Source organism: Leopardus geoffroyi, chromosome B2, assembly GCF_018350155.1.
Source record: "Leopardus geoffroyi isolate Oge1 chromosome B2, O.geoffroyi_Oge1_pat1.0, whole genome shotgun sequence".
In the NCBI taxonomy this organism is placed as follows: Eukaryota; Metazoa; Chordata; class Mammalia; order Carnivora; family Felidae; genus Leopardus; species Leopardus geoffroyi.
The window spans coordinates 79,991,682-80,011,515 of record NC_059332.1 but is presented as its reverse complement, the minus strand read 5'-3'; the positions used below and the strand labels follow the sequence as shown (position 1 = coordinate 80,011,515).

General features: G+C 37.4%; 1 protein-coding gene across 5 annotated transcripts; it reads left to right on the top strand.

Annotated features, from left to right (window-relative positions):
- Positions 1 to 641: 641 nt before the first annotated feature.
- SRSF12 (serine and arginine rich splicing factor 12) lies at positions 642 to 19,492 on the top strand. Of its 5 annotated transcripts, none has more exons than XM_045499005.1 (5): positions 884 to 1,068; positions 9,412 to 9,516; positions 11,067 to 11,170; positions 11,325 to 11,466; positions 16,814 to 19,492. In XM_045499005.1, the coding sequence occupies exons 1-5, from the start codon at positions 1,004 to 1,006 to the stop codon at positions 17,181 to 17,183; spliced, it is 786 nt and encodes a 261-aa protein (XP_045354961.1). In that variant the 5' UTR covers positions 884 to 1,003; the 3' UTR covers positions 17,184 to 19,492. The 5 variants fall into 5 exon arrangements, with proteins under 5 accessions (XP_045354963.1, XP_045354961.1, XP_045354962.1 ...); XM_045499006.1 differs by lacking the exon at positions 884 to 1,068 and adding an exon at positions 1,311 to 1,517; XM_045499009.1 differs by lacking the exons at positions 884 to 1,068; positions 9,412 to 9,516 and adding an exon at positions 9,861 to 9,989 and having other exon boundaries at positions 11,059 to 11,170.
- Positions 19,493 to 19,834: the final 342 nt, after the last annotated feature.

The window sequence follows — 19,834 nt, the reverse complement described above, 5'->3', positions numbered from 1 at the left end:
TCACGTCCTCATTTGTTCATTTATTGTTGCACCCTCTCTCTACAATAAGGGTTGGGACTTGGCCTGTAGTGTTGCTGTATCCCACACCTAACACATTCCTGGTGCATAGTAGGCACTCAGTAAACATCTAAATGAATGTATCCACAGCTGAATAGTGTGCCCCAAGTGAAGAATCAAAACACAAACAAAACCCCGAATCCTCACAATTTTAAACCCTTATTAGGCTCAGGGCTAAAGGAACCGTAGGCGGAACTAGTGCCAAGGTCTTGGGCTGAGGATGTAGGGATGAAGGCCCCACGGGCCATCCGCTGTTCAGCAGTTGAAGTCTACCTTCACGACCACCCACTCCGACGACTCCCAACACCCTCTCTCCGGATCCTCTATCCTCCGCCTCAGTTTCAGCTCCTAGGACCCCGCTGGCCTCCGCCCTCCTGACACTCTCTGACCCCAAGCGCCCCCTTTCCAGACCCCTCGGACTCCAGCCTCCAAGCTCCCCTCCTTCCCGGATTCCCGCGTACCTCGGCACCGCCCCATCCCCAGATCTCCTCAGAACCTGGGACCCTTCCACACCGCCCCCTCCCAGATCCTCTCTTGCGCCTCCCCTTTCTTCTCAGATTCCCTCGGTCTGCGGGACCCCGCGCCGTCTTCTCCCCGGATCTCTTCGGACCCCGGGACTCCCGCACAGCCCCCTCCCCGGACCTTGGCGGACCCCAGCACCGCCCCCTCCTCGGATTCCCTGGATCTTCAGGACCCCGCGCCTCCCCCTCCCCGGATCCCCTCGGCTCGGGCTCCGCCCCCGCGCGGTCTGCACGGACAAGCTCGCGCAGCGCAGCGCCCCCCCGCCCCGCGCCCGCCTCTGCGGCTGCGCGCTCGCGGGGCCGAGGCCGAGGGGAGGGGGTCGCGCCGGGGGCCGGCGGAGCTGCTGTGGCGGCAGCGGCGACTGCGAGAAACGGAGCGAGCCTGGCGGCCGCGGGCAGGCCCAAAGGCAACGGAGGAAGCGGCCATGTCGCGCTACACGAGGCCCCCCAACACCTCCCTGTTCGTCAGGAACGTCGCAGACGCCACCAGGTGAGCGGCGGCTGCGGCCGCAGGTTGGCGCGCGGGGGAGGGGCCGGGTAACGGCAGCGTCGCGGAGCCGGGTCGGGGCCCCCGGCTGTGCCCGGCGCCTGCCCGGCCTCTGGCTGGGCCTGTGCTTTCCTTGGAGGCGCCCTTCCCGGGAGCGGTGCGAACCCTCGGGCTGCTCCAGGCCGGGGCGGGACTCGCGCCTCCCCTCTCCCGGCCGGCGTTCCGCCCCGGCGCAGCGCACCCCCGGGGCCGGGCCCCGCGCCCGGGAGATCGGTGCCCATCCTCTGCTTGAGGACCCGCGGCGCGCAGGCTTCTGCTCTCCCTGTAGCCAGGGTGCCTCCCCGCCCCTGGCCGAGAGTGTTTTACCTCGGGCCAGTGCCTGCGATTCCTTTGTCGCCATGCCCCGATAAAGCTGCGCGTCTTGTGTCCTAGATGAAGAGGAATTGGGGATGGTGAGAACGTATTATAAAATAATGCGTAGTACCTTGGGCCTTACTCTTCCCGTTCTCTGAGTGTGGTCTACTTACAAGGGATGCTGGTTACATTTTGCTGCACAATACAAAGGATGGCTTCAGTGAAAGAGATTTATGTTTTTCTATAAAGTTCAGAGTGCAGTGTAAACACCCATGATAACGGTTTGGATAGACTTCCCTGGTCCAGTGAGATGCTCTCCGTCCACACATCCTCCTCCCCGCCTTGAGAATTCTTGCCTACATAGTGCTTAAACATAAGTATTAAGGAATGACCTCTTCATCATAAAGCACTTTCTCCCTTAACAGGAGCCAGAGGGAATGAATGATAGAGGGTGAGATAGGGGCATAAATAGACGTTTCCATTTCATTGGTTTTACCTAATTTATTCGCCGCTCAACCTTTTTAGCGATGCAATATCATCTTTATAATACACAAGGAAAACCTGAAGCTTAAGAGTTTTAATGATTTAACTGGGGCTTAATGGCTTCAGATATTCAAATATTGGAGCCCTTGACTCCAGAGCCATCTGGAGTAATCATTGTCGTTTACCTTTGAGGAGTAAATGTTCAGTATTTTTTTATTTGATCCCTACTATTATGTATGTCACAATTATAGAGTGTGGGTTAATATACCTTAATGGCATCTAAAAGATGCGTGTGTTTATATTTCTCCTCTCAACCTGTTTATCAATACATAGAAACAAATATTTATAATTTGGGTAGAGTAAAAAAAAAAAAAAAATGCCACAGTTAAAGACCACCTGAATGCTAAATAAGCATCTAGTCTCTCTAGTGTGTCTACAAAAAAGAGAGAGAGAGAGAGAGGTTTCCAATTCCAGTAGCCACAGGGGCTAGCCAGGGTAATATGAATGAGTAAAGTTGTTGGGTTATAAGGCACAATAGGATGGTGTGGATTGTAGCAAATAGAAAAGAACTCATGCCATATAAAGGGGATGGCAACTGGTACTACTAGCTGCAGCTAATGACTACATAGACATTTGGACTTGTTGCCACAAAGTCCTAATTTTCTAAAGAAACAGAAACCTGTGTTTGTGTAAACTCTGTTTCAAAATGCTGGCATTTATTAAATTGAATTATATGAGATTCCTGTTTTTGTAGATTTAAAAGCAGTAAAATATTGGCAGTTTTATGTTTCAGCACACCTTAAGGCCAAATAAAACACATCACATGACACATGTTTTCTGATCTAGATAATCCACCATGAGTAATCAAGACTGAAAATTGAGATTTATTGATTTCTTTTTCCAGTTTTTTTCACCACTTTTTAGTACTGCCACTGGGGGCAATCATCTAGATTTGTATTAATGGAATAATAATCGCTGACATTTGTTGAGTATTCACTATGTGTTAAACACTGTACTAAACATTTTGCATATATTATCTTACTAGATTTTCCCAATAACCCTGTAATGTATGTTCTTTATTAATCCCATTTCACAGATTAGAAACTGAGGCTTGGAGAAATTAAGTTTCTTACCTAAAATTGCCCAGCTGCTGAGTAGTTTTGTGAAGGTAGAATCATTACGTGTAACCTATATTAAAAGCTTTTTTGTACAGGGTGGCATGCAGTGTAAGTTAACTGGTAATATGGCAACTATAACAAAGCCAAATTTTATTTAAAATACTTCTTTGTGCCCCTCCCATGTGTGTGCTCTCTCGCTCTCTCTCTCTCTCTCTCTCTCTCTCACACACACACACACACACACAAAATAAATAATACAAACTTTTAAAAAATTTTAAAAAGGGGTACCTAGGTGACTCAGTTAAGCATCCCTCTTTTGACTTCAGCTCAGGTCATGATCTCACGGTTCGTGAGTTCATGCCCCACATTGGGCTCTGTGCTGACAGTGCAAAGCCTGCTTGGGATTGTCTCTCTCTCCCTCTCTCTCCCTCTCCCATGTGCTCTCTCTCACACAAAATAAATAAACTTAAAAAAAATTTTTTTAAATGCTTCTTTGCAGTAGCCATTTTAATATGTGCCATAAAGCACAAGACATTAAAAGGTATTATGGCTTAGCTTAAATTTTTTTTGGAATGAAATTGAGTATCAAAACTAAAGAAAGACTTGGGGCGGTTGGGTGGCTCAGTTGGTTAGGTGACCGACTTTGGCTCAGGTCATGATCTCACAGTTTGTGAGTTCGAGCTCTGCGTGGGGCTCTGTGCTGACAGCTCAGAGCCTGGAGCCTGCTTCAGATTCTGTGTCTCCTTCTCTCTCTGCCCCTCCCCTGCTCACGCTCTGTCTCTCTGTCTCTCAGTAATAAATAAATGTTTAAAAAAAAAAAAACTAAAGAAAGACTTAAAAATACATTTTAGGGGTGCTTGGTTAGCATAATCAGTGGAGCATGTGACTCTTGATCTCACGGTTATAGGTTTGAGTCTCGCGTTGGGTGTAGAGATTACTTTAAAAAATTTTTTTAAACTTTAAAAAAATTTTTTTAAATACATTTCATGCTGTTTTAATTTGTATTATTTTTCTTTTCGCTGGTGAAACAAGATCTGGTTCAGGAAGAATATTACTTTTAATATCTTTGCTTTTGCACTATGTAGAAGAATAATTTTTTTAAAATGTCAGATATAGTTTTCTTATGGAACAAAGTAATGTCCAAATCCCAAATATAACATTCTCATTTTGATGCATAACATCATGTTAGGTTGGGAAGCAACCGTCAAGTACCTCGTCTGACATAATTAGTAGCATTCTTTGGTTACGGTGTGTATGAGACTATATTGACATTGATGGTGATACGGAAAAAGCATTAAACAGAATTCAGCAAGATTCATGAGAAAAAGTGTCAGCAAACTGGAATAGAAGGGAACTTCCCCAGCCCAATAAAGGGTACCTATGAAAAGCCTATAGCTAACAAGATACTTAATGGTAAAAGCCGAATGCTTTCCCCCTAAGATCAAAACAAGCCAAACATGCCCGCTCTTACAACCTCAATTCATCATTTTGTTGCAGGCCCTAACCAGTGTAACAAGGGAAGAAAAATAAATAAAAAACATAAAAATTATAAAGATAGAAGCAAAACTTGTCCCTATTCTTAGGTGACATGTTTATGTAAACCTTAAGTAATGAGTTAGTAAGTTATCAGAATACCAGATAAACTTATGAAAAATCTATTTCTATATATTAGCAGTAAACAGTTGAAAATGAAAATTTTAAAACAATTTCATTTGCCTTAGTATCAAAAAACAGACTTAGAAATAAGTTTAACAAGAACAACAACAAAACATGTAATAAAAACCTTTACACAAAAAGCTACAATATAGTGCCAAGAGAAAGAAGACAACATAAATTGATATACCATGTTCTTGGATTCGAAAACAAAATGCTAAGTTATCAGTTCTCCCCAAACTGATTATATTATAGATTCAAGACATTCCTGATCAGAGGCTGTTAAAAAAATAGAAACTGGGAGCACCTGGCTGGCTCAGTCAGTGTGTGCAACTCTTGATGTTGGGGTTGTGAATTCGAGCCCCATGTTGGATGTAGAGATTACTAAAAAAAATAATAAATAAATTTGAAAAATACATGAAATAGGAACTGATAAGTTAATTCTAAAATATATTGGGGCGCCTGGGTGGCGCAGTCGGTTAAGCGTCCGACTTCAGCCAGGTCACGATCTCACGGTCCGTGAGTTTGAGCCCCGCGTCAGGCTCTGGGCTGATGGCTCAGAGCCTGGAGCCTGTTTCCGATTCTGTGTGTCTCTCTCTCTCTCTCTGACCCTCCCCCGTTCATGTTCTGTCTCTCTCTGTCCCAAAAATAAATAAACGTTGAAAAAAAAAATTAAAAAAAAAATATTGATATGGAAAGGATCTAGACTAGCCAAAATAATCTAGAAAAAGATCACTGAAGTTGGAAGACTTACCTGACATAAGACCTACTAAAAATATATAGTAATCAAGACAGTGTGATATTGGCCTAAGGATGGACAAATAGATTAATAGAACAGAATAGAGAGTCCATAAATAATCCACACTTACAGAGTCAGCTGATGTTTAACAAAGGTACCAGTGGAAAAAGGGAAAAGGAAAATCTTTTCAACAAATGGACAGTGCATACTGGGGAAAATGAACTGCAGCCTCTACTTCACATCACAATTTGAGCTGGATCATCAATTGAAATGGAAAAGAAAATAAAGCTTTTAGAAGAAAACATAGAAGAATGTCTTTATGACCTGGGGATAGACAAAGATTTCTTATAGGGCAAAGAAAGCAATTACCATAAAAGAAAAAAGAATATTGAAAAATTAGATTTCTCTAATTTAAAATTCTTGTTCATTAAGAAATGCTATTAAGAGAGTAAATAGCCATGCTACAGACTGAGAGAAAATATTCACAAAACATACACAAAGCAATACAGAGGACTTTTTTTCAGAATATGTAAAGAACTTTTACAACTCAATAATAAAAGAGACAAACATTAAAAATGGGCAGAAAGCTCCAACAGGCACTTCACAAGGAAAATTAGCACATGAAAAAGTGCTTGAGATCATTTGTGATTTGGAAGTGCAAATTAAAACCACAGTGAGAGGGCTCCTGGGTGGCTCAGTTGGTTAAGTATCCAACTTTATTCAGGCTCAGGTCATGATCTCACTGTTAGTGAGATCAAGCCCCATGTAGGGCTCTGTGCTGACAGCGACCAAGTCTGCTTGGGATTCTCTCTCCCTCTCTCTTCCCCTTCCCCTTGCTCTTCTCTCACAAGATAAATAAACATTAAACTGAAAAAAACCACCACAGTGAGATTCCACTTAACTCCCACTTCAATGGCTAAGATAAAAAACAAAAAAACCAAAAATCTGACAACCTAGAAAGTGCTAACAAAGATTAGCCTAACTGAAACTCATACATTGTGGGTGGGAGTATAAAATGGCACAACCACTTTGCAGGACTGTGGCAGTTTCATAAAAATTACAGTACATAAAAATTACACATCCTCTTTAACCCAGAAATACTGCTGGTAGGTATTAACAGGAAACAACTGACCCATAACACATGAAAATATGTTGCACCTAACTGGTTGTTAGGTAATTAAAATTAAAACATTAAGATACCCATTCACTTTGTATGCTTCAGGATGACAAGAATTAAAAATGTTAATGAGAGGTGGAGCAGTGGAATTCTTACGTAGGTTTTGAGGAGTATAGATTGATTTGGTCACTTTGGAGAACATGTAGTTCTCTTCATGTAGTTCAGTAGAAGCTGAAGATCAGCGTGCTCTCCGGCCCACCAGTTGCATTGTGATGCATCCCAGGAATCTAGCAGAGCTCTGCATGGCACTTGTGTCATAACATATGCTGCAGCATAGTTTGCAGTTTAAAAAACAGCATCTTAAATGTTTATCCACAGAAAGATGAATAAGTAAATTGTGATTTATTGATAATACCAATACAGAGTTAAAACGAGTGAACTAGGGCTACATAGAGAAATTTCAAGGGAGGAGGAGTAAAATTATATAAATAGTCTGATACCATTTATATGAAGTTTGACATATACAAAAACACGTAATTAGGGATATATTAATTTACAGTAAAAATACAAAGTAATGCAGAGGAATAATAAACACCAATGATTGTCTCTAAGGTAGAATAATACATCTTGTTTCTAAAAAAATTACTGAAAATGATGACAAATATTGAGATATAATAAATCTTGGTGGATACATAAGTGTTTATTGTATTCTCTATTTTCTGAATGTCAAAATAGATGACACCAAAAATACAAAAATAAATGAGAGCAAAACAACAGCTAATAGCTGTGGCAGTGGTGACAATGGGAGCCAGCTCTTTTGGAAGTTTGGCTTCTTCAGATTTCTGTCACCCTTGGCTTCTGGGATTCCAAGCCTCTGTTACACACATTGCCCCAACCTCCATTACACCATCTAGGATCCTTTTCCTGTCAGGCACTCACATTTGTTGAAGGGATTGGTTGCCTCAGAAAATTCATTTGAAGTCTAGCTTTGCTGCTGGCTATATGTACCTCTGGGCAAGGTAACTTCTCTCATTCTCAGTCTCCTTGACTATTAAATGGTAACTCAATATTTTGAGTGCCTACTTTGTGCCAAGCAACAATGCTAGGTACACTGGTGAAGACCCCTGCTTTTAAAAGGGATTCTGAACCCTGATTCTCAGAATTGCCTGTGAAACCCTTAAAAAAACTAAACCTACCTGGGGCCCACCAGGGGAAGTACTAATTGGGTCCAAGGTTAATGCATCAGGCTGGAGTTCCTGTTTTTATAACATCTCCTTCACAAATGATTCTAATACTCAGGAATGGCTGAGAGTCATTACCCTGTTGTCTTGTGTTCTGTGGCAGCAGGAATGTTGTTCTCCATCACATCGCTACAGGCTGGCCAGAGTAGGTGCTCAGTAAGTATTTGTTGAATGAGTAAATGAAAGAAAGACATTGTCACTACTCTCCAAAGATAATAGTTTCAGGGAAGGCAGACAATTAAACATTTTATAATAAGTATTAAATGAAAAAAAGTACAATAAAGGATGTCATGTCAGTTGCACTGTGTGGTGAATTCACATCTCTGGCTTTAATCACTGACTTTTAGTCTTGAAAATAAATTTATTTAATAATAATTTTCAGTTATTTACAGAACTGTTTTTTTTTAAAGATTTTATTTTATTTTTTTGAGTGATCTCTACACCCAACATCAGGCTCGAACTCACAACCCCGAGATCAAGAGTTACATGCTCTACCTACTGAGCCAGCCAGGCCCCCTGTTTACAGAGCTCTTACGGATGTTCGGCCATCACCTCAAATCCAGCATTTCTTTTGCCTCTCTCCTCCCTCATCAATCTAACTTCTCTTTTCCAGCTATCTAATGTTTGTCACGGACACTGTCTTTCTTCCATTTGCCCAAGCTAGCAGCTTTGCAGTCATCTTGAGTCTTCTTTCTGCATAATATGTTTTGAAGGACTCTTATTTCTTCTGGGCCATGTTTTGTGCTCATAGGTTGATGCTGAATCTCTAAGATCTCCATGAGGCGGTACGGTGCAGTGATTCAGAACACAGACGAGTGTCAGGTTGTGGATGTTTGATTCTAGTTCTATCATATGCTGGCTTGCTGACCTTAGTCGAATTCATCTGTCTGTGCCCTCACCTTTAAAAACCATAAAATTGTTAGCATTAAGGTGAACAGTAGCTGGATTGTAAATGTACTCTAATTGTCAGCTATAAATGCTAAGTATTTTGTCTCTTCAGTTTAAGTTGTTGCTCCATGAAGACAAATAAGCTAAATATTCCTTTGGTGTCCCCTTTTTAGTACCTGTCACAGTAGAAGGGATATAGGAGGTTTAAAAATACTTATCAAATTTAAGAATATGGTAGTTATTTTGCTTTATGTTTAGTAGTAAAACAGTTTTGTTTAAAGCCTGAGAAATAATTTTAGGACTTCTTTAGCAGCTAATCCTTGCCATCTGAAAACAAAATTAACATAAACGTGAAATTATAGTGAGGCAAATGAATGTGTTCTTAATGAAATAGTTAACAGAACTTTTTATATTGACAATTGAAATGTCTTTTAATAAAAGTCACTTCCAAAGATGGATAATAACTTTCCTTGGTCATTTTTTCCCCAATCCGAACAGCCACCTGGAGTGCTTATAAAAATACAGATTTCCAGCCCCTAATGCAGATCTTTTAAATCAGAATCTCTACAAGTGAGGCCTGAGGATTTGCTTTCTTTTTTCCTCCTTCCTAAACCCTGGGTGATTGTTACGACAATTTTAGATAATACTGGTCTAGATAATACTTTCTTTTGAAGGTTTCAACTGGATTTCCGTAGGCAAAATATTTTAATCCAGCTATTCATATTTCTTTGCCTTATTTCTAAAACACTTCAGGCCTGAGGACTTGCGCCGTGAGTTTGGTCGCTATGGCCCTATAGTAGACGTTTACATTCCACTTGACTTCTACACCCGCCGCCCAAGAGGATTTGCTTATGTTCAATATCCTTTGTTTTACTGTGTGCATGTGAATGTACTGTATATCTGTGCAGATATGCTTGTGTATTCAGGAGCATATGTTATGAGATTAATATTGCCTAATTAAATGTGTTTATTTCTCTATCTCAGAAAATCTAAAGCAGTCCACAGTAGCTGGCAAGCACCCCCCAGTTTGAACCAACCTGTTAGCTAGAATCCAAGCATAAACCAAGCAGGCGAGAAAAAAGGCACCTAAAGTTCAAGCATCAAGGAGTAAAGAGGGAGGGTGGACACAGATATAAAGACCTGGAAGAGGGGAAGTCTTTATCAAGCAAAAGACAAAGCCAACACCAGGTTGAGACTTCGGCTTTCCTACATTTATTCAGAGTTCCAGAGTCAAAGCCAAGTCTGATTTTGTTGGTTCTGCGTCTCTTATAAAGTCCATCTTGCAAGCCTTAAAGAGTAAAGGTCAAGGTTCAAGATCAAGTGACATTGAGGTAATTGCCAAAGTCTCATTTTGTATTGCGTTTCTTGAGCTTTTTCTGTTTTCTATTTTTTTATTTAAAAAAAAAATTTTTTTTTTTAACATTTATTTATTTTTGAGACAGAGAGAGACAGAGCATGAACGGGGGAGGGGCAGAGAGAGAGGGAGACACAGAATCGGAAACAGGCTCCAGGCTCTGAGCCATCAGCCCAGAGCCTGACGCGGGGCTCGAACTCACAGACCGCGAGATCGTGACCTGGCTGAAGTCGGACGCTTAACCGACTGCGCCACCCAGGCGCCCCTCTGTTTTCTATTTTTAAAAAATTAAACCAGTGAACAACCTCCTGAAAAACAGCTAGTCATTTTCTATAGTTTATTTCCATTTTAGTTAGGTTTAATATATAATTTACGTAGGTAAGGAAGTTTAGTGGGGTATTACAAACCAATATATGTAACTCCAGATGTTCACAGATTGCTTTTGTGTTTTTTTTATACTTATATCCCAAGTAATAAAAACATAAAAGTATTTTAAAATAGTAGGTTCAAAAGTAAATATCATTTTCAAAGGTATAATATTTTAAGTTACATGTATCTTTGCAGTTTTGTTTATAGTAATTTTTCCTAAATGTCATAATCAAAAAGCCTTTTGGTGAAAGAGTAATTATAATTTCAGAATAAAGGCTTCTGTATGCTGAAAAACCTGATGAATCTTTTACCTGAAAGAAGGGAGAGCCTAAACAATTTTTTTTTTTTTTTAATCCTACCAGTGTTGGACTTATTTTTTTCTCATAACATGTTCTTTCACATTATAAATGCATACTGCAGCTACACTAATGTGTGCATTAGAAGTGTAGTTACACGTTTGTTTCTGTTCTTACTTTTAGATAGATTCTTCTAAATCATAAGGGGACATTTTGTTTTCATAATAAAAGTGAAATTTCTGATTATATATATATATATATATATGATGTGAGCTTAATAACTTGGAGTTGTTTTTTCCTATTAATTTCATGTCACATGTAAATAATTCGATAAAAATAATATTTTTACTTGATATCTGACGTTCAAAGTATCCTTAACAGCTAGTCATATTTGAAGATGTTCGCGATGCTGAAGATGCTCTTTATAACCTCAATAGAAAGTGGGTATGTGGCCGTCAAATTGAAATACAGTTTGCACAAGGTGATCGAAAAAGTAAGTGTGACTAAACATTAGATCTTGTTTATTCAGCAGAATGAGTTTTAGCTCTGACAGATTTTTTTTTTTTATTTTAAATTCTTTCAGAAAAGAATACTATTTGAATAGCTGTTACTGAGGTTTTCAGGTAATAAATTATTTCGTATTCTAGCACCAGGCCAAATGAAATCAAAAGAACGTCACCCTTGTTCTCCAAGTGATCATAGGCGGTCAAGAAGCCCCAGCCAAAGGAGAACTCGAAGTAGAAGCTCTTCATGGGGAAGAAATAGGAGACGATCTGATAGCCTTAAAGAGTGAGTACAAAATACAGGAGGATTGAAAACTTAATTTTCTACTTTTTCTGGAAAACATTTTAAAGGGTTTTCAAAAACAGGCCTCAGAATCATTTTGTATAATATACATAAAGGTCAACTTTTTTAAAAACGATATGCTCCTCTCTATTTGAAGTGTGTTGTTATTTAACTTGGGTATATTGGGTACCTTCCAGTGTTTTTATTTCATGACAGACTTAATTTTAACCTTTTTAAATAGAAAAGTAATATGTACTGAAGAAAAAACAAAAAATTTTAAAATGTATACTTGACATATAAAGTGGAATTAAAAAAAATAAAATTTTCCTAACTGAACAGAATAATTAAGAATTTAAGTTCGGGGTGACTAAAAACTCATAAGAAATATAATCACTTGTGACAGGAGATTGAACTTAAAATTAATGTAAATCAATATATTTATAAAAGGTAAATTATTTTCAAAAACAAATTATAAGTATGGTACTATTCTAAGAAGACACGAAAATAGTAAGTTTTTTCAGAAAAAGATATTTGCAGGTTATTTATATTGCTAGTCAGGACTTTGTTTCTGTTAGAATAATAGTAAATCACTAATAATAAAAAATAATTAAAAAAATAGTAAAACACAATGAAAATTAATTAACTTGAAGTTATTTAAATAATAACTGAAATTGTATTAGCATTCTTAAATTCTTAAATAATTGTATTTATCTTGAGTTTTAGTGCTGTAATTTTTTCATAGACATGTAGAATTTTAAGGTAAATTTTCTTTAAGAATGATCAGCATTGGGGTTCAGTCAGTGGAACATGCAACTCTTGCTCTTGATCTTGGGGTCATAAGTTTGAGCCTCATGTTGGGTGTAGAGTTTACTTTTTTTTTTTTTTTTAATGTTTATTTATTTTTGGAGGAGAGACAGACAGAACATGAATGGGGGAAGAGCAGAGAGAGAGGGAGACACAGAATCCCAAGCAGGGTCCATGTCAGCACAGAGCCTGACACGGGGCTTGAACCCACAAACCATGAGATCATGACCTGAGCTGGAGTTGGACGCTTAATCGACTGAGCCACCCAGGTGCCAAGTGTAGAGTTTACTTTAAAAAAAAAAAAAAAAAAAAGAGGCGCCTGGGTGGCTCAGTCGGTTAAGCATCTGACTTCAGCTTAGGCCATGATCTCATGGTCCATGAGTTTGAGCCCTGCATCCAGCTCTGTGCTGACAGCTCGGAGCCTGGAGTCTGCTTCAGATTCTGTGTCTTCCTCTCTCTCTGCCCCTCCCCTGCTCATCCTTGTCTCTCTCTCTCAAAGATAAATAAACGTTTAAAAAATGTAAAAAAAATGATCAGCTTTTACACGAATATCCTTTTTTCTGTGAGAAATAAGAGCACTCCTGGGCCACATGTAGTACACCTAAACTCTATATAGGCCCATATAACTTCAGATCAAAGATCACCAGGGCTGCTCACTTTCACTCTGATCCCTCCGTTCCTCAACTCCAAGAGCCTAGCCAAGAAAAAGCGCAGTGTATGGTATATGTACCAGAGCTAGAGAGTTAATCTTTGCCCCAGGTTCCCAGATTTAAAAACAAGACTGTGGAGTGACCTGGCTCCAATCCCTCCAGCCAAGTGGAAGTCAAAGATAGGAAGTGAGAACTACATCTACCTTCTATGAGTTTTTAATATCCAGGAATCCTGATTGCTAGAAAATATGGCCCTGTCAGGGCTCTAGAATCTTACGTATCAGTTCAGTACCTCTCCTTGTGTGTGAACAAGTATGTTGATTTGGCCCATCCTTAGGGAGGCATGAAGCAGGGAGGAAGCCCTAAGCACCTTTTATAATCCAGGAAAACCCAGTCAGGATTGAACCATTACAGAGATTGGTGAAGAAATATTTAGAAACAGTCCTATCTGGAACATGATCTCTTTTATCATATTTTCTCTGATAGTATAAGAATATAAAACCTCCTTTGCATCTATGGAGAACAGTCAAGTTTGTCCGTGGCTAAGGGAAAGCCATTTTCCCATTGATTGATTATTTGAGATTTAGCTCTGATATATAGTTTCTATATTTAAAATACAAAATTATATTAATAGAACTTAAAACATAGTGAAAGCAAATCAAAATTTTAAAAAACTTTTACATGCCTTATATATAGGAAAGCCACACTGATAACAGTGGTACTGCTTCTGACTTTACGGAGGATATAAGGGAGTAATGTTCAACAGTTTATATTACTATGAATTTTATATTTATATACTATACACTTATAGATTATATATGGATATCTATAACTATACATATGTAGAAACTATACATATACATTTTAGCATAAGTTTAGAATGATACAGGTGGTATGTATAAAATGAATGAATTATTTATTTACTTATTTTTAAATGAATGATGTTTATATCAAAGATTAAAGGAGGTATAATATTGTACCTAACGCAACACTGTTGTAACTTAATAATATCCATTGGCCCTTGTGAAGAAGACAAGTTTGTGAAAGAAAAAAGAAAAGTAAATTGCCCATTTTATTCATTAGGAATGTCAGTTGTTTCCCAAATGTATTAAAGCCATAGTTAACCAGTTTTTCTCCTGATTAATCAAAAAATGGCAAATATTCACATCATTTTATGCCTTCTAGTAAAAGTAAAGTATAACACTTAGCTGGAGAAAATTTAACAATGTCTATTGGGGCGCCTGGGTGGTTTAGTTGTTTGAGTGTCTGACTTCGGTCAGGTCATGATCTCCCAGTTCGTGGGTTTGAGCCCCACATAGGGCTCATTGCTGTCATTGCAAAGCCTGCTTCAGATCCTTTGTCCCCTTTTTTCTCTGTCCCTCCCCCACTTGTGCTCTCAGTCTTAAATATAAATAAAACATTTAAAAAATAGGTTATAGTTTAAAAAAAAAAATGTCCATCAATTATCCCAAATCATCATGAAGTATCAGGAATAGAAAGAACCACATCTTCTTGTAACAATGCTGTTTTGCTTTGTACTCATCATAAGATCATTGCTTGATCTCTCTGACCTCAGTTTTTTCCATTTATAAAATTATAGTATAAAGAATGCAAATCTTACCTAGTTCTCATGACATTCATAAGGATCAGATTTTGTGTGTGCATATGTGCATGCGTATGAATGAAGTAGTGTATGTATAAGCCTAACATATACTATAAGTAAATACAGTATAAGTGCTATTATCTTAGACTAAAAAGAGGTCTCTTATTTTGTCTTTAGTGGATATGGATAAAAAAACAAACTAGTGGGGCGCCTGGGTGGCTCAGTCACTTGAGTCTTATTCTTGATTTCAGCTCAGGTCTTGATCTCACGATTTGTGAGTTCGAGCCCCCACATTGGGCTCTGCGCTCTCAGCATGGAACCTGCTTTCGATCCTCTGTCTCCCTCTCTCTGCCCTTCCCTTACTCACATTCTTTCTCTCCAAAATAAACAAACACTTAAAATTATTCTATCAAGAATGTTACTTGTTAAATGCATTAAGAAGCCGACTGGGAAAGCTATCACTTTGTTAACAGTTTTACTTAAAGTAATAAAACCTTTGTTATATAAGCAAAAGAAAAAAAATTACTCTATCGTTTCTTGATATTTATAGTCAGCTGTCAGTCTTAATGTTGCTCCTTTACAGGTAATGTATCTTATTCTCCAGGGTTTACTGAGCTGCTTGAAATTGTGAGTTGATGCTTTTCATTAGTTTGGGAAAATATTAGGCTATTATCTCTTCAAATATGGCTTCTGCCTCATCCATTTTTTCTTTTTGGCTGTGTGACTGTGTAGTACATATCTCTTAGGCTTTGTTCTGGATTTCTTAAAATTCCTTTTCTCTCATTGTGTTTCAGTATATATGTTTTTCTAATAATCTGTTTTATAGTTCAGTTCACTTTTTCTTCTGTATATAGATTGCTGTTAAATTTATCTAGTTAGTGACTTTTACATTTCAGATATATATTTTCAGTTCTTAAAATGTCCATTTGTTTCTTTCTACAGATTCCAATATTCTGTTGAATTTCTCCATTTTTTAATCTGTTTTGCCTGTCTTCTTATTTTCTTAAACACATTGGTCATAGTCATTTTTAAAAATTCCTGTCTGAATAATGCCAATATCCAAATTACTTTGGGTCTGTTTTTTTTTTTTTTTGTTTTGTTTTTTTTTGTCTTGTATTTCCTTAGCTTTTAGTCATTTTTATTTTTGACATATTTCATGGATTTCTTTATTGGATGTTGGACATCGTCGATGAAAACTTGCAGTGCTTTGGATGATATCCTCCAAAGGAAGTTTCTTCTAGTAGGTGGAGGAGTATTGGCAGATCACCTTGATCTTTTCAAGGCTTGTTTGAGGCATTGTTAAGACTGATCGGTAGGATATGGCCCTTCTGGGTTCTTAATTGAAAGCCTGGGTTGTTACTCAAGGCTCTTTGACCTTTTGGGGGTTGAACTCCAGCCTCTCTCCCCAGCACTGTGTGTCTGATAAAATTTCATCTTAATTCTTGAATCTTCCAACTGCTATTTTTCTTGACCTCTAGGAGTCTCATCCTTTATGTGCACAGCTTAAAAGATGGCCAGTGACTTGAAGAGAATTTGTAGGCAAATTTTAGGAGATTTCTTGTCTGCCATTTTCTCATCTGTGAGATTTTGCCTCTTTAGTCCCAACCATTTTGGTAGTCCTGAATCCTAATTTGTCTGTTAATATGCTTAGTCAAATAGCCATTTTCTGTTTGGGTTCAGTTCCACCATGCCAACATTTGGAACATGGTCTTTGTAAAAGAGCCATGGTTTGTAACCCCTCAAGTTCTGCTAGGGTTGGTTGGCTATTCTCTAATACCTTTAAACAGTTGTTTTATAAATGTTGTTTAGCTTCTTTATATAGCTGTTTTCCGTGGGAAGATTAGTCTAATACAAGTTGCTCTATCATGGTGGGATTCAAAAGTCCTGCATTTGGTTTTGGTTTTGGTTTTTATAAGCATTATTTAATAAACTTTAAATACTTTCTCTCTTTTTTTTAATCTTTTTTTCCCTTCAGATTTTCATACCTCTTAGGAGTTGTATAACCCAGATTTATTATGCAGGGCATTTTTCAAAACTGACCTGTATCATAAGATAAATCTAGCAAAGTAGAAATCTTTTGGTCATACATTCTAGTATAACAAATATTACAGACTTGGTACTTACATTTGAACTAAAAGCATGCATAGCAAAATTAAAATTGTTTCTTTTAGTTTATCCAGTGAAATCATAACTAATATTATGTAAAATGTATACATTCCTGAAGTTGCTGTTTCTAAACCTATTAAATGTTTTTGTGTGAAATATATACTGTTAACATTATGGATATTTGCAGGTCTCGACACAGGCGATTTTCTTATAGCCAATCTAAATCTCGCTCCAAATCACTACCAAGGCGGTCTACCTCAGCAAGGCAGTCAAGAACTCCAAGAAGGAATTCTGGTTCTAGAGGACGGTCAAGGTCCAAGTCATTACCAAAAAGATCCAAGTCAATAGGAAAATCACAATCAAGTTCACCTCAAAAGCAGACTAGCTCAGGAACCAAATCAAGATCACATGGAAGACATTCTGACTCCATAGCAAGATCCCCTTGTAAATCTCCCAAGGGGTATACCAATTCTGAAGCTAAAGCACAAACAGCAAAACACTCTCATTTTCGATCACATTCCAGATCTCGGAGTTATCATCATAAAAACAGCTGGTGAACAGCAGCAGAAGAGTGCTACATAGTCTTGAATATAAGTCATTAAACCTCTCATTATGCTAAATAAAAATTCTTCAAGGCTTATAGAAAATGTGAGTTACTTTGGGCATGTGCAACAAATAAAGTCTCTCTAGCTTTGGGTTAATAAAGATTTGGTCTCAATTTAAAGGGCCCATACCACAAATTATGATGTGTCTGATGTCACCATTTTATGGACCATTTTTTGTTTACCTTGTGGCAGAATGGTACTTTTCAAAAGAAATGGGTAAAATGAAATTAATATAGAAAATTCTACTTGGATATTAAGTATTAGTAATACTGATACATTTTACATAAAGATTTTTTACTTTAAAGCACTTTTACTTTCATGTAAAAAATAATGACTGTATAATTGCAAAGGGAAGACTTAAACTATTTGACACCTTATGTCTCTGTTGTATCTTCTCTTTAAACTTGGACCAATTCCTAGTGGCTGTTAGTTCATATTACAAAATTCTGACATTCCTAAAAGAAGAATCTATATAGAGATCAAGAATTCAAAAGATACATTCTCTCCTGAGCTCAAAAAAGCTTTTATTTTTACCATGTGGAACAGTATAAAGTTGACATTAAATTACATCCTGTACTGTGTTCATTCACTTCAGAAATATCAAAACATATAAAAAATACTGAATTTTGAATGGTTGGAGACTACTCTAAAACTTGTATACAGCACTCATAATCCAAAAATACTCATATTAAGCCTTATACATTTGAAGAGTAGTGGTACATTTTGTATAAAAATCATATTTTATAACATTATTTCTACATACCTACTTTTCATCTACTGAATTTCTTCTTAGAGCTCTAGCTCAAGACTTTAAATTGTGTAGAATAAGTCCTATTATTTTTGAAAGTGTTTAGTAACTTGTAGTAAGGAATTCAAGACTGCATCCTCTATAAGCTTTGTGGTATTCAGATTTACTTTACACTGCCCTTCATTTTTATAAACCAAATAACTTTATTATTGCTTTTGTAGTTGTTAAAACTGAGAATTTCTTTAAAAATGTGTTTGTAGTTTACGTTTTTCAGAGGGTTTTGGTAGTATTTGTGATAAAATGGTTTTGCATATGATTATTATAGGGAATATATTTATAGAGTTCTACTTGTGTACTTTGTTGAATTATATTGAAAATTAAAAGTTCTCAGTCCATACAGTTAATATTTGTATCTAGAGTGCATAAGAAAAATCTGTCTTCTATTTTTGGCGTATAGAAGCCAGTGTTGCTTCTATTTTTTTTTTTTAATACAAATTCCATTTTTCTTTGCGTTTTAGACCCTATGTAAGAAACAACTTTACAAAATAATATGCTGGTGATATTTGGACAAGTACCATAAATTCATGTATACTGTACAGTACTTTCTGGATACATTTTCTCTAATCATAGTAGAATTTGTTTCAAAACTGCAACTCTTTGAAGTGTTCAGCTGTAATAAAATTTAGTTATAAAATTACATGGCACTGTTGAAAATCTAAAGGATAGTCCAAAGAAAGAACAGACAAATATTAATAGTAATGTTTTATATTTTCTGAATAAATGTTTGGGTTTATCCACACACATACGCAGTCATTTGAAATGCTAAGTAAGAATTGATTATAGTGTCTTTACTTTTCATTTAATTATATCTTAGTAAAAAGTTAATACAGCAGTTTCTTTTTTCTTGTTTTTATTTTTTTCATATGGCAGTGTTTCTGAACATGCTTATCCTTTGATTTACCTCTGATTTGGTTTTCCATCGTAATCTTTAGGCTTCTTAGGAGGATCCTATTTGATTTGATGGAAAAACTGGAATAATAGTTCAGACTTTTTTGAGCATTGACTTGACACTGCTTTATAAGTTTTATATGATTCACTCATCATCACAACAGCTGTATGAGATAAATACCACTGCAGATAAGGAAAGAGAGATAACAGAGAGGTTCAGTGATTGCATTAGGTCACACAGCTATTAGATTTTGGGAGTCGTCGGTGGCTGGACTCCACACTGCCTCTCCCTGTTACGCTTTTTGGAAGAAGTCTTTGACAGATAATATGCTAAACTAAGATAATGTTTAGAGGGAAAGGAGAAAATAGAATTAGGAAAATAAATGATTATAAGTGAAAATGGGTTCTGTGTCTTAGTGGAAATCGACACTTGTGCTAGTTCCTTGAGAAATTGTCTTCTGGGTATATCTCTATTCAGGATTCACTTTGGTTATAGCATTGTTTCTTGAACCATTTAAGGGAGGATACTTATGGGTGAGATTGTTAATAAAGCAAATGTTTTACACATCTGTGATCATTTTCTTTAACGATAATATATTTACTCAGGTACTTCTCAAGTTTAGCATAGGGGCACTATCTACATTTGTTCAGGATCGGAGGATAAGTTAATGTCAAAGAATATAAAAATGGCCACTACAACTGCTTGTTTTCTTTCTCCTCATGAATAATAATTTCCATATAGGAGCTGATATTTTGTAGCTGCAAACAGTGGAATATGGCAGATTTTTTATTTGGACCCTAGGATTTAACCTTTGTCATTGGGCTAGCTTACTTTTAAATGAAAATAAATTCAAGACTTTATTATTTGTAATGTTTACTTGAGATACAACTATTCTAAGACATACTA

Bases quoted from the DNA above. Each gene is read 5' to 3' on its own strand.
- SRSF12 (XM_045499005.1), top strand. From the start codon at position 1,004: ATGTCGCGCTACACGAGGCCCCCCAACACCTCCCTGTTCGTCAGGAAC. The intron at 1,069-9,411 runs GTGAGCGGCGGC...AAAACACTTCAG, and splicing joins AACGTCGCAGACGCCACCAG to GCCTGAGGACTTGCGCCGTG. The intron at 11,467-16,813 runs GTGAGTACAAAA...GGATATTTGCAG, and splicing joins CGATCTGATAGCCTTAAAGA to GTCTCGACACAGGCGATTTT.